The 13,700-nt window shown below is 36.0% G+C and overlaps 1 protein-coding gene across 4 annotated transcripts in view; it reads left to right on the forward strand.

The window, feature by feature from the left end:
• Positions 1 to 44: 44 nt before the first annotated feature.
• LOC108742767 (kazrin) overlaps positions 45 to 13,700 on the forward strand; it is a 129,343-nt gene continuing 115,687 nt past the window's right edge. For all 4 annotated transcript variants that reach the window (XM_018478079.1, XM_018478080.1, XM_018478082.1 and 1 more), the window contains exon 1: positions 45 to 142. In XM_018478079.1, coding sequence (XP_018333581.1) covers positions 104 to 142 — 39 coding nt within the window. In that variant the 5' untranslated portion in view covers positions 45 to 103. The remainder of the gene's footprint in view (positions 143 to 13,700) is intronic.

Genomic DNA, 13,700 nt, shown 5'->3' on the forward strand with positions numbered 1-13,700 from the left:
ATATATATGCATATTATAAAACATGTTTTGTTATTTTCAGATCAATTAAAATCGGGACCATGGACAAGGGCGGGACATTACACATGACCGCCGCAACACCACCATGGCTCTGCTGATGCGGCGGTTAATTACTGATGCACAGGTTTGTAACAACACTGATAAACCATGTCTCTAATTACCATTTAGGCCCAGTTAACCCGTAATTTAACACCTGATCAAACTGTCCGACAGACAGATTTTTCTTCCATTAAATTTATTTAACCACATGCACATCAAAGACCGCATACAACGTTAATGAATAGTTATATAAAAACATTATTTATTATCACGTCAGTACAAGAAAAAACTAACATAAATGAAGAAGGGATTCGCCTAGAATCTATATCTAGGCCCTAGATAGGTATTCGTATTGAAATTTATACTAAGCGGTTATTTTTTTATACGTAATCTTGCTTACAAAACTGCATGGTTACCATTACGTTTACCATTTGATATTTGTGTTCGTTACATCATACATATCTTAATAAATATCAGTCAAAGAACTATTTTTCCACAAACTAACTTTTTGGATGAATACTGTAGTTCATATTTATGAAAAAGATGAAGCAGCTGAATGGTTTTTAAATTAACCTATAACCTAGCTGTTTTTCGCGAAGTCTGTATGTTTCGGAAGGATTTGGCGATACTGACTTCATACAGTGCTATTAGTGTTAGTGGCTTGACAAATGACATGTATTAACCTAACCTAACCTATAACCTAGCTGTTTTTAGCGAAATCTATGTGTTTCGAAAGGATTTGGCAACACTGACTTCATAGAATGCTGTTAGTGACGTAACATGACAAATTAATGAATTAATTCTTACTCTCTACGAACTGTAATATTTTTTTTCTTACTGGTATTACAATGAAAAATATCACGACAGGATCAAGCTTGGTCCAAACTTGACCCAAGATCGTTCAATTCTGGTCCGAAATTGGCAACCAATTTTAAATTAAATGGATTTTCTTTTTAGCCCAAGCCTGGTTGACAAGCTTGGTCCGCGACATAATTAGGTAGCTAATCAACAATATTAGCCCAAAATTGGGTGACCAATATTAGGTCAAGAATTGGTGAACAATATTAACTAAATTAAACAGTTAATATTATGCCAAGACATGATGAACAAAATCAATTCAAGATTGGGCAACTGTGTTGGTTTTCATCTTGGTCAATACTTCATTGCCCAATATTGGATATAGCTTGGCTTTATATGTATACCTAACCTTGACGAAATTTGACGAAATATTAACATACCCACACTGGACATTTGAAGTTTGCCCAAAATTAAGACCGTTATTGACAAGCCAATGCTTGGATACCCCAGTATGTGACCAAACTTGACGAAGATTTGGACCTACCGTCAAGTCCGGCTACAATGTTAACTACCTACTCTAATGCCTATTATCACAATGTTTGACAGAGCATGCAATTTATAAAATAACAGGACTGATGACCTTGTGATGATGATGATGATGAGGTATATATGAGGACTGTTCAAAATGTATCGCAAACTTTTTTTTTTTTTTAAATGATTTATTTATTCATGAATATCTATTTTGTCCCTTTCAAAGTAATCCTTACCAGATATTATACACTTGCGCCAACATTTTTTCCAATTCTCGAAGGATTTCAAAAAATCATTTTTTGTGAACTTGTTCAGTTCTTCCTTCGATACCGTCTTTATCTCCTTAATCGGAGCGTAGCGTCGTCCTTTAATGGTCCTCTTCAGTTTCTGGAACAAGAAAAAGTCACAGGGGTGTTGTTATTGGCCAAAAATTCGCGCACAACAATGTATGATGTTATCATGGTGCAAAAGTCAATTTTTGTCCTTCCACAAATCCGGGCGTTTCTGACGGATTGCTTCGCGCAAATTGCGTATAACTTGTAGGTAATATTCTTTATTGACCGTTCTGCCCTGTGGCAAAAACTCATGATGCACCACGCCCCTGGAATCGAAGAAAACTGTAAGCAAAACCTTTACATTCGACTTAACTTAGCGCGCTTTTTTCGGTCTTGACTCGTGTGGCAGCTTCCATTGAGATGATTGAGCTTTGGTTTCCACGTCAACCATAAACCTCTGATTCAACACCAGTTATTTACCCTCTGGAACAAATTTGGGTCGTCGTGGACAGAGTTCAACAGCTCCTTAGCAATGTTAATGCAATGCTGTTGTTGGTCGAAATTGTGTAATTTTGGTACGAATTTCGGGGCGACCCATCTCATGCCCAAATCGAATGGCAGGAGCCAATCGATGTGTTTAGGTCCTCAGCAACTTCTCTAACGGTGATTTGACGATTGACCAATACTATTCTCTTCACTTCATCAATGTTTTCGTCTGTTGTAGACATGCACTGGCACACGGAACGCTCTTTGTCGTTCAGATCTTCTCGACCTTCTAAGAACATTTTGTACCATCAATAAATGCTGCTTCGGTCCAAGGAAACTTCACCATATGCAGTCAATATTCGGAATGGGTCCGCGCACTTAATTTTCTTTTTCACACAAAGTGTGATACAGATTCTTTAATCCATTTTTTGGAATAGGCAAAAGTAAAAGACAAACCAGAACATGTGCAAGCAAAGCAGCTGTTAAAAATTAACTGAACATTCAACATGGCCGAACTTGTCAGTACAGGTGAGAGATATGAGTACCAACATAATGCCACGAAAAAATCGAAAATCGAATATACGTAATCCGCGGAAACTAAAAATTTGCGATTCTTTTTGAACAGACCTCGTTGACACTAGTTTTCGAAGGGACGTTCTTTTTCGTATGATCTTGGTTAAATTTATTAGTTTGTCAGCTGGGAGTCAGTGTTTACTGGGTGTGTATAACCGTGTTTTAATGCATGCAGATGTTTCTAAGTTACATGTAAAGATTTTAGTTAGTACAAGTTGAATGCGCATGGACGACTTAACACACATGTGACATGATACCTCCCGTGTTCGAATTTGCAGAGCGTTCTGAGCGGAATCTCGTGGATTTGCTACTGTTGCCACTATCACGGGCTAATTTATTGCCAAAACGACGGCAGACAGAAGACGAAGTCAGCCAGGCAGCTAATACTTACTGCTCCGATGGTCAGAAATACCCACACAGCGGGCCGATGACACCTGAACAGCAAATAAACGTTAACGTGCACACGCCGCGTCGCACCAATACATACGTGTGTATCCAACAAACGACCGACGGGCAAACAATAAACAAAACTTCAGCCTAAACAATGCCCATACAAGCCAAAATCATAAAATTGGCCGGTTCAAAACATTAACCAATTTGAAGCTGATGTTCGCGCTGTTTTTATTCCCAAAGTTGACCTTCAAAGTATCAGATGAAAGTGTGCGGATGGAGGTAGAGCGTTTGCTTTGTAAATTTCTCAGTACACTGAACTTGAAAGCTAATTTGCTATTAGCTGAACTTCATTAACTGCCAGCATTTTTCTATTCTACCATAGGAAACAAGTATAGATCGGTTGGCCTATGAAAAATTTAGTTCACTCACCCAAATATTTGGAGAGGAGCTATTGTTAATACCATAAACCAGGCAAACTTAATGTTCCACAGTCGATAACAGACTCTTTTTAGATGACCTACTTCTCAATAACAATAAAATTCTGAAGCCTTTTGAAACAACATGGTTCAAGTTGCTGGACTGTAAGTGAGGAGCTATAAGGACTTCCTCCCCTGAAGTTTTTGTGGCAGGCAGATTTTGGGAAGGTTCCCTCTCCTTGTACAAGAAACTCAAGCATCAGCATAAAAAGTCAATGGAAGTGGAAATATAGGGATATTCTCTCTTAAATTTTTATAAAAGGGAGGCTTTATTAGGCAGGGACTCTTTAATCGTAAGGGAAACTCAAGCATCTCCACGAGAGCTTTGCAGGAGAGTGAGAAAGCCCATCTGAATATTTCGGTCTCAAACATACGTATGTAGCAATCCTCTTTGCCTGGATTTCTGTTTTGTAAATTTCATTGTAGATTGACGGAAAAGAACGCAACAGCTGGCTCCATCAAGACAGCCATTCAAGAACACAAGGTGGAAGTAGCTTCACAAATTAGGTATGAAAGAAATTTTATCATTGAAGTTCCTGCGCTCCGGAATTACTAAACAGATCCTAATTCTTGAAGTAAACTAATGGAAAGAACTGCCAACAGACGCCTTTGAATGTGTAGTGCATTACATAAAATGCGCTCAGTATTAGAAGGGTTAAGTAGAAATCCAGCTAAGGGAAACAATTATTCTTTCAATGGATGTATTGGGATATATCTAAAATTCGCTGGATGTAGTTCCTTTTACGAATATAAATGAAGTACTACGTTGTTTGCTTTTCTGTGAACCGAAGCGACATTTAAATGTTAAACACTTTTAATGCCATTACATTTTGTTGAAAGGCCGGCGCTTATTGGATAAAGCGATTTAGCATAACTTACTTACATGTTCCGAGAAGGTAGTCGTTTAGGTCGAGTAATAAGCGCTGGAACTGAACAATAGCGTACACGAACGTGCACAACATCCGGCCGCGACTTACTTATATGAGATCGTAAGTACACAGTATAAAGGGTAACTTAATAATTATGCTTAGTGCAAAGCATTTATCAGCAAGGTGATTTTCTAGAAAGCGCATGCATTGTGATATTCTGGTTGTCACTGAACAATAGAAACTTACAGAGAACATTAGAAAACAAAGAAGACATCCAAGAAGAATTCAAATCGGAAATTAATGAGCACCAATGCGTTGCTGTTATTAAATATAAATCTTGTGACCGGAAGTGATTACTACTACATACAGTGGAATAGTACTATCCCAAGAATAGGTAAACGGATTTCCTTCTCAGTCAATAGGGATCAATAATCATATCTTTAATTGAAAGTGCGAGGCTGATGGTTACGCGATTATTTTAATGCCATCATCTTTATGATTGGTCACAAAGATGTTACTGATGAGACAATAAAAAAAATCTTAATTGTATTCCCTCTTGCTACGGGTTATCCTATAAACCCACATTGAAACACAAAATGGTAGGCACTGCAGAACAGACAACAGCCGCCTTTTAGAAATGGTGCATGGAAGTGGGTGGTTCATGGTAGGACGGTGAAATATTACTGCTCGATTAGTTTCATACACGGTCTAAGACAACCACAGAAAACTTGGACGAAGGTAGCAAAACTCGAAATTCGACCAATGTCCTGACGAACAGTGAGCAATGAACATTTCAAAATTGTTATCAGGAAGGCTTTACACATGTAAATAATAACGATTTCAATAAGAGGACTGCAAATCAATAATCACACACTGCTTTTGTTTCAACATGTGTTATTACTTAGCATAACAAAAAATTTCACCAGGTGGTGCAAACTATTCTTCATCTGGAACCCTGGAGCATGAGAGACACAATACCTCAGGAGAATTTTCAGCATGCTTTATTAGTTAATTTTCGATCATTATCAGTCTTGACATCATCAAGTCATTCAGTTAGGAAATAGCTGCATCAGGAGATTGTTAGTGCTTATAGTTGTTGAGAAAGTATCATTAATATCCTTTGGATGAAATCCATCATATAACGTGGAGTCATGAGAATTGACAAATACATTTCTGAAGAAGTTCCTGAATACTATTCCACTAAAAGGTCTAAAACCAAAAGAAGCAGTGCGTCATGGCCTTGCAAAGATTTGACGTTTCAGAGAAAATGTTGTATGTTTAGATCCTTACTGATAAGGATATTTGCTGATGCCTGTAGTGTAGCTCAAGTCAAAGACTCAACATCTGAGAAATCATATTCCAGGACAGAGGAATCTCAAGTCAATGAGCATCATAAAACACGGACCGACATCTCTTTACATACAGCAGGGAGCTTTTACAAGAAGAGTAAGAGACAGGAGGAATATCTATTAGAGTTTAAGACAAGAACATTGAATGAAACATAGGCTGGATTATCTCGCAAGACTGAAGCTGAGGAAACGGCCCATCTATACAAATAACTTTGTCAATACTATTATCTAATAAACTTACTAAACACCATTGAAGTCTCTCATTGCAAATAAAATATCCAACAGCATACGTACATGATTATATGTTGAAGCCGATTCTACTTCTCATCCCTAATTTGAAGTACCTAGTAAGTATGTTTCATTGTACTGTCAATCTATGTTGGTACATGGCAAACAGCGGCTTCTTTTATCGTAAAAGAAAAAATAAAGTCGTAGATACATTTTTTTGCATAATGCCGATCTTTACTTCACCACTGGATGCGACAAAAACTCTGGACGAGGTCAAATATTTGCATGTCTAGTCTTTCTTCTCATTCCTTACGTAATTTAGTTCGCGTAGTAACAGCGTTCAATACAACTCCAATTTTAGTTATTCAAGTGGAAGTTAATGTTTCGTTTGTGAATGATTTGGTGGGTCACAACTCATCATGCGTAACATTATTGTCGGAGAACCTTTTTGAGAAACGATACGTACTCACATCTCCTGCGGTGTCATCATGCTGATAATTAGTAGCTTTTTCCAGGAATCATTCTACGTATTTGAGGATTATTAAAATACATAAACGTCTCCTCGTATTTAAGTTGTCAGTTGCGTGTCTAGTAACATGAGTTTTGAATGAGGACAATTACTAGAGAAACAAAAAAACGTTATGTCATGTCTAGTCTAAAATATCCAGTTCTTCACAATTCTTGACAAAACAATATATTACATGGTGTAACTGAAAGTTACACATCGAAGATGTTTGGATTTGAAAAAGAACAAGCATTCATGCGTTGAATAAAGGAAATACATACATAGCAGCAGGTCTTTCTTATGGCCTAATCACAGAAATTGTTACAAGACGTATTTGTTACTGAAATTGGAAGGAAATGGATCTGAAGTATTGAGTTTAATTTGTATTGGATGACCAAGATAGATAAAAGGATATAACTTTTGGTCATACACTGTAAGAATATTTCTCAATATCACTCCAGAATGACAAACACCCTCTTTAAAGCATTAATGAATAGAAGAGCGCCGAAGAAGAAACCTTTTGGTTTTTATGATTCAAATCGAAATGAATAGCATTAAGGTTAGATAAGACAATCTGGATGGTAAACTTTAAACTGACTTCCGGGATTAAGGCATTAATAAATAATCAGCGAACGTGATTTCATTTGATATTAACTGTCCATTCCGATAATTACTATTACATAGGTACTTGTTTCTAACGAGGCAGTTTCTAACAATTGGAGAACTTATTTCAAAATAGTAATCTAACAGATTAACGAGCCGTTAAATTTAAGATAGTGTAATTACTTCTGTCATTGTTTTACGTTTACTACTATATGTCCATTCCTACGCATATAAGTAGGTAAGTATCAAAGGAATTTGTTTGTTCCCTAGACAAAGCATTGAATAATTGGAGGAAGGTTTAAAGACATGCCAGTTTCATTATTTCACAATTCAAATTATCACACTTGGAGGTGATATTTCCAGGAATTCATTTTTCCAGAATTTCGAAACTGTACGCAAATAGTTAAAGATGTGGGTTGTTCTAGTTTTAGGGAAATGCGAAGTTTAGCTCAGGATAGGAAAGAGTGNTATCATTATATTATCAAGTAAAAACGAGATTTTCAGCTAATTTTTCATTTTTTCCTCGATAACCATTTAGTGAATTTGAATAACCTTACGCTAAAGTGATTTTCCAGAGTTCAAGTTACTTATTATAAAAGTTTGAAATTTCTGGTAGCTTTTTTTCTGTTCATAAAAACAAATTTAATCTGATCGGTAACGAATCTCCATAAAATGACGTGTAAAATTACAATTTTTTAACATTTCAATAACTTTTTAATGGTTTAGTAAATCGATTTGTAATTTTTACAGAAGTTTCGGAATTGAATGAGGAACGTTCTTCCAAATTTTTATTTGTCTCGTAGCATTTTGACAGACCTCCCAAACATCCTTAAGCCGGATGATGCTCCATTACACCATGCAGGCTGTGTACGTGACTTTTTGAATCAACAAGACTGGATTGATAAAAGGGGTGCCATTGAATGACCTCCAGGAGAATTAAATGTAATACCATACTGAAGGAATATTATCTATAAAACGAAACTCATCACTTTTAAAAACTACGTCACTGCATTGTGGCTACATGCGATGAAATAACCCTGAAAAATGTTGGAAATAACGTTGAACAAAGAATTGATGATTTGCAATTTGGCATTTAATCAATAGGAACTTGTTTGATAACGTTTTTTTTATATAATACGTTCTCAACTGAGTTTTCACATTAATTATAGTGCAAAACATAAAAAGGTCAGCATGGCTATAAAGAGAATTGGAACGCCTTTAAATTGATGTGTAGCTTGACTCTCCGCGTTATTTAAGATTCTTAAAGAGGTTGTCACCCCCTTTTAGATCAGTGATCTTACATCCATGAATTAACAATCAAATGATATATCCCCTATCCCCCTTGAAGACAGAATCGACTTAGCTTATAATTGACTCCAATTTGATGTTCTTTATTCCATTTATAAATTTACCTAAAGAAAAATTAGTCTTGTTTGTTATATTCAGTCCACTTCGTTGTAATGAAATCTAAGAAATCAAAATACATACAGGGTGTTCCAAGTTAACCAAATCCGCCATTAAATAGCTAACACCCTGTATGCAATTAACCCATTTTGAAAGTAAGAACGGGAAGCTTGAGAGTATATCTATTTTTCCTGAATATATTGTTGCTTCAACTTTCGAACTGTAGAATAGGCATGCTTTTTTGCTACCTCCTGGTGTTCCTATTTTTAAAAAAGTTAAAATTTCGTAAACAATACATTGTAGAAGTAGGAAAGCCTCATGAAGGTCTACCTAGAATCATAAGTAGAATTCAAAACCGTCATAATATATAGCGGGTTCGATTTAATATAACGAAGTTGATATAATCAGAAGTGCTACATAGATGCCATTATTTTAATTGATGAGAATATACCCAATAATGTAATTCTACAAATTTTCAAATTTTATATCGAAGTATACAATTTACAGGAAATATATACAATTCCAAGGCTATTTAGGAAATCTATAAAATATTGTTTCAAAGATTCTTCAATACACACATTCTGGGAAATGTATACATCTCCTAGTAATTCTATGAAATTCCGATATTGTACTAGGAAATGTATAAAACTAATGCTTTCTGTGAATAAAACACGTTAACACGAATTATCTGTATTTACGCGGTTCTAGTGCGATCGTCTGATTTATGTGCATTGGTGACGTTATTGTTTAGTTAGGTTAGGTTTGAAGGTGTATATGCATTAGTGACGATATTGTATAGTTATAAGGTAGATTTATGACAAACTGGAGGTTCTGTAATGCCCTTGCCCACTGATATGTTGGAATAATGTCCTCGAAAAGTATGCTTCATTACACGAAGAAACTGAAAAACAAAAATTTACCTAACCATTAAAGCGATATTTACAATTTATGCCACTAGCCCGTTGCTTTGTAAGCGAAAATAATAAAAATTACAATTTGGGCCCGAATTTGTAAAAATAACATCCCAGCAAAAATAAATTTATTAGGTACTTTAGTTGATATCACAAATTGAATTGTAATAATTAAGAAACTTGAAATAATTTTTAAAGAAACATGTCAAAACTGATATACAAATTACTTAATGAATTCTAAGTACTATACTTCTACGGCAAATTCAGTCATTTATAATCGAAAATTGTAATTTTTGCGTTTTTATAAAAATTTAGTTTTCTCCATGCCCAATATATATTTATGAAAATGATCAACATTATTACCTCTACAACATACTAAAAATTCAAGATCATCGTGTTTGCTGAAACAAAGATAACCTCGTCACCTGATTCTAACATCTGACATATAAGCCCGGCTAGGATGTGCAGGGGCATTAAAGAAACTCCAGTCATAAATCTCCCTAATCAAACAATGACGTTATCAATGGATATAGGTACATCTCCAAACAGCCTGCCGTATTATTGCCTACTTAGTACTACTTGTAATACATTTCCGATTGCTATTTAGGAAATGTATAGATTTCCTAGGAAATGTGGCTGATGTAATTTATTTCACACATTTCCGGGCGACTTCAGGAATTATATACAATGATGGATTTCATACATTTCCGGCAACATATACATACAAATAAACAGAGTAATTGAAAATTTGTTAGTGCTATTTACTATATTTTGTTCAATTAAACGAAACATGTAAACTTGCATGATAACATAAATCAATCTTATTAAAGGTTTTTCTGTACCTACGCAATATAAATAATTGTCGCATTGGTTTTAATTACCCCTCACTTAAAGTAACGCGATTCTCATGTTGCTAATGTTAACATAATGCGTAATAATTCAACGGACAGCGTCTGTCAACAAACTCCAGGCCGCTACGGCTACGTAGCTTAATATGTGTTTCCATCTGTGTTTACACTGACCTCAAAGTCAGATTCCATTAAGTGAATTGGTGGCCCTCGAACTGGCACTAAATCGTAATTGGAACGATTAAACGATTATTACCTACACAATAGCCGCAACTTTTTGCCGGTCCGAGCACAAGAATAAAGAAAACGACTTTGGAAAAGTTTTACCAATTTCCCAAACTGAGAAGTCCGATTCGAATGTGAAATTGTTCGCTTAATGAAATTACTTTCAAGAAATGTTTATCGAATCAACTGCAGCATAGACGTTTCAATAGGACGACACTTGATTAAAAGTAATTGAGTTACTTAATGATATTTGATAAATTTTGTGTCTTGCAATTACTTCAGCTCACAATCCATATACTGACGAACTCATTGCAACAAAACGATCAATATTGGTGGACTGTGATTTCACAACAAGTGAATATGTCAGAGTGACAGAAGCGTCACTGTCTCACATTTAGCAATGACAGCGTTCCAGGGTTCGGACTCCGGAACGCTACCAGACATCAGAGCATATAGACGTTCTCGTTCTCCCGAACAAAAACAGCATCGCATTGGCATTGCTAAGGAGCTGCTGGACTCTATCTGCGACAACCCAAATTTGCTTCAGAGGGTCATAACTGGTGACGAATCGTGGGTTTATGGTTATATCGTGGAAACCAAAGCTCAAACATCCCAAAGCACGTCAAATCACAGGGTAGAAAGGTTAGTAGGGAATATTACCTGCAAGTTATGCGCAATTTGTGCGAAGCAATCCGCCAGAAATGCCAGGATTTATGGAAGAACAAAAATCAGCTTTTGCACCATGATAACGAAACTGCTCACGCATCGTTGCTTGTGCGCGAATTTTTGACCAAAAACAAAAACACTAATAATGCCCCAGTCACCGTATTCCCCAGATCTGCCCCCTTGTGACTTTTTCTTGTTTCCGAAACTAAAGAGGTTCATGAAAGGAGGACGCTACGCTACGATTAAGAAGATAAAGACGGCATCGAAGGAGGAGCTCAACAAGATCACAAAAACGAAATGTGTGCTGGGACACATAGTAGAAGTGAAACTTCAACGGACAAATGGAAAACGAATGGCAACGGACAAGTGAAAAACCAAATCACAACAAATTTGTTCTTTTTTACTTCAAGTTTTGCAGGCTGATTGTTAATGTACTTGTCCAATTTGAAAACCGGACAAAATTTTTACTTGGAGTTTTACAGGCAGGTTTTCAAATTGAATAAGTATATTAACAATCTGCTCTTAAAACTTTCGTTTTCTATGTGTCCATTGAAGTTTCACTTCTACTATGTGTCCCAGCACATATTTCGTTTTCACAGGTTTACTGCAAATTATGATTTGGTTTTTACACAGACCGCAAATAAAGGCAACGATGCCCAGCCACATGCAGAGAAGAGGTAATAAAACAACAGCTGAGCACAGCACACGCCGACGGGACTCTAGCGGACTCCCCGCTCTTCGCGCTAGTGCGCATTATATCCATCTAATATAACCGTTACCCTCTCTCCGCTGCCGCCAGCCTTTCAGTTCCTCCGCGGCTGCCGTCTCTTACCACGCGATATACCGTCTACCCCCTCCACGCGGCCGTAACGCTTTTTCGTGACAGAAAAAACATTTTTTGAAGTGCTTCGATGATTGGAAAAAACGTTGGCACAAGTATACAATATCTGGTGAAGGTTACCTTGAAGGGAACAAAATAGATATTCACGAATAAATAAATAATTTTTAATAAAACACAAAATTCGCAATACTTTTTGAACAGGCCTCGTACATTTACGAAAACTGTGCAGTTGTGAATTCAAAAGTTTTACTATTGAATACAGAAACACTGAATCATGTAACTTTGAATCCTCGACTCACTTATTGTCCAGTACTTACGGAATTGCAGAATCCATATAGAGTGATCTTTCAATGCAAAGGATATAACAAGAAATAGTGAGGTGTGTTCAACTAAGAGCCTAACAATTTCCAAGGAACTCATTACACATTCAACACTAGTTGAACCTGCAGACAAAGTTAAAAACAAAATATATAAACTGCAGCACTCGGGAAAATGATCCATCATGTTATTTGCAGTCATGCACTTTAAATACTGTAACGGATTGTCGTTCGAGTTTTCTGAGAAATACATGTTAGTAGAACTGATTAGATCAGGGCTTTTCTTCATTAAAGTGGTAACATTGGTTTACAAATCAGCTTCTCCTATATATTTCCCAAATTCTTAGTCACTAGAAAACAGAAAACGTCGCTTTTTTCTCGAAATATTTCCGCGAATTCTTACAGTTCGTTACTCATTGTATCCAAAACTTCGTAATAACTGTAGTTCTTTTTCATGTAAATTAGCAGTTTTTTCGTCAAACATTTTTATGATTTTTCGTTTTTTGTCAATAAGATAGACCATTTTTCGGTCATTCTCAAGTGTTTCAATTTCTTCAATGCCGTCTTTTGAGTCAGAATCAAATCGAACCATTTTATGGTTCTAGTATTTATTAGTTGCTCTCCAGAAGCTCCAATTTTTTCTAATTTCATCCTCTATGCTCAATGCAATTAATGATACATTCAAACATTCATATTATTGCTTCCACATCTTTCATTCATGATGCCCAACGTGTTGTACCTAGGTCTTTAATCTGAATTATTCTTGCACTTTCCGTAGTTACTTCACTAGCCTGATCATGCATCCTTTTCTAAGAAGCTGACTGCCTAAACCGTTTAAGCTCAATTTTTTAAAAATCATGATTAATTGAATACTAATTTCTCTGTTTCAACCTCGCAGTATCTAATTATAGGAGCTGGATTTGTTCTTGAAAGATTCCTTTCCAGAATTCTGGCCTTCTTTGTCACAACAATACAATCTCGGCAACCCACTATACGGAACCCTTAATTCTCTTTCGCGTATAGTGGGTTGCCTACATGTTGTTGTTGTAATGGCCCAGTACATTTGGTAGTTTTTAGCTGTTTCACATATGGATACGGTAGATACATAAAACATAATGCGTAGTTCGTTGTTTGTGATTATATTATCGGCGTTGTGCGTATGTATGGCCTAATTGAAATTACATTTTTATATCATATAGTTATTGTTTAAAGAAGATAATTATAAATACAAATAAAAGTGAAATAGTGTTGGAATTTACGCGGTGAAAGTTCATGATACAGTTTGTTCAAATAAGCAACATAGTTTGTGTTTCTAATTTTTATTTAAAACTGCAATTATTGTTCT

Source organism: Agrilus planipennis, unplaced genomic scaffold, assembly GCF_000699045.2.
Source record: "Agrilus planipennis isolate EAB-ADULT unplaced genomic scaffold, Apla_2.0 scaffold368, whole genome shotgun sequence".
In the NCBI taxonomy this organism is placed as follows: domain Eukaryota; kingdom Metazoa; phylum Arthropoda; class Insecta; order Coleoptera; family Buprestidae; genus Agrilus; species Agrilus planipennis.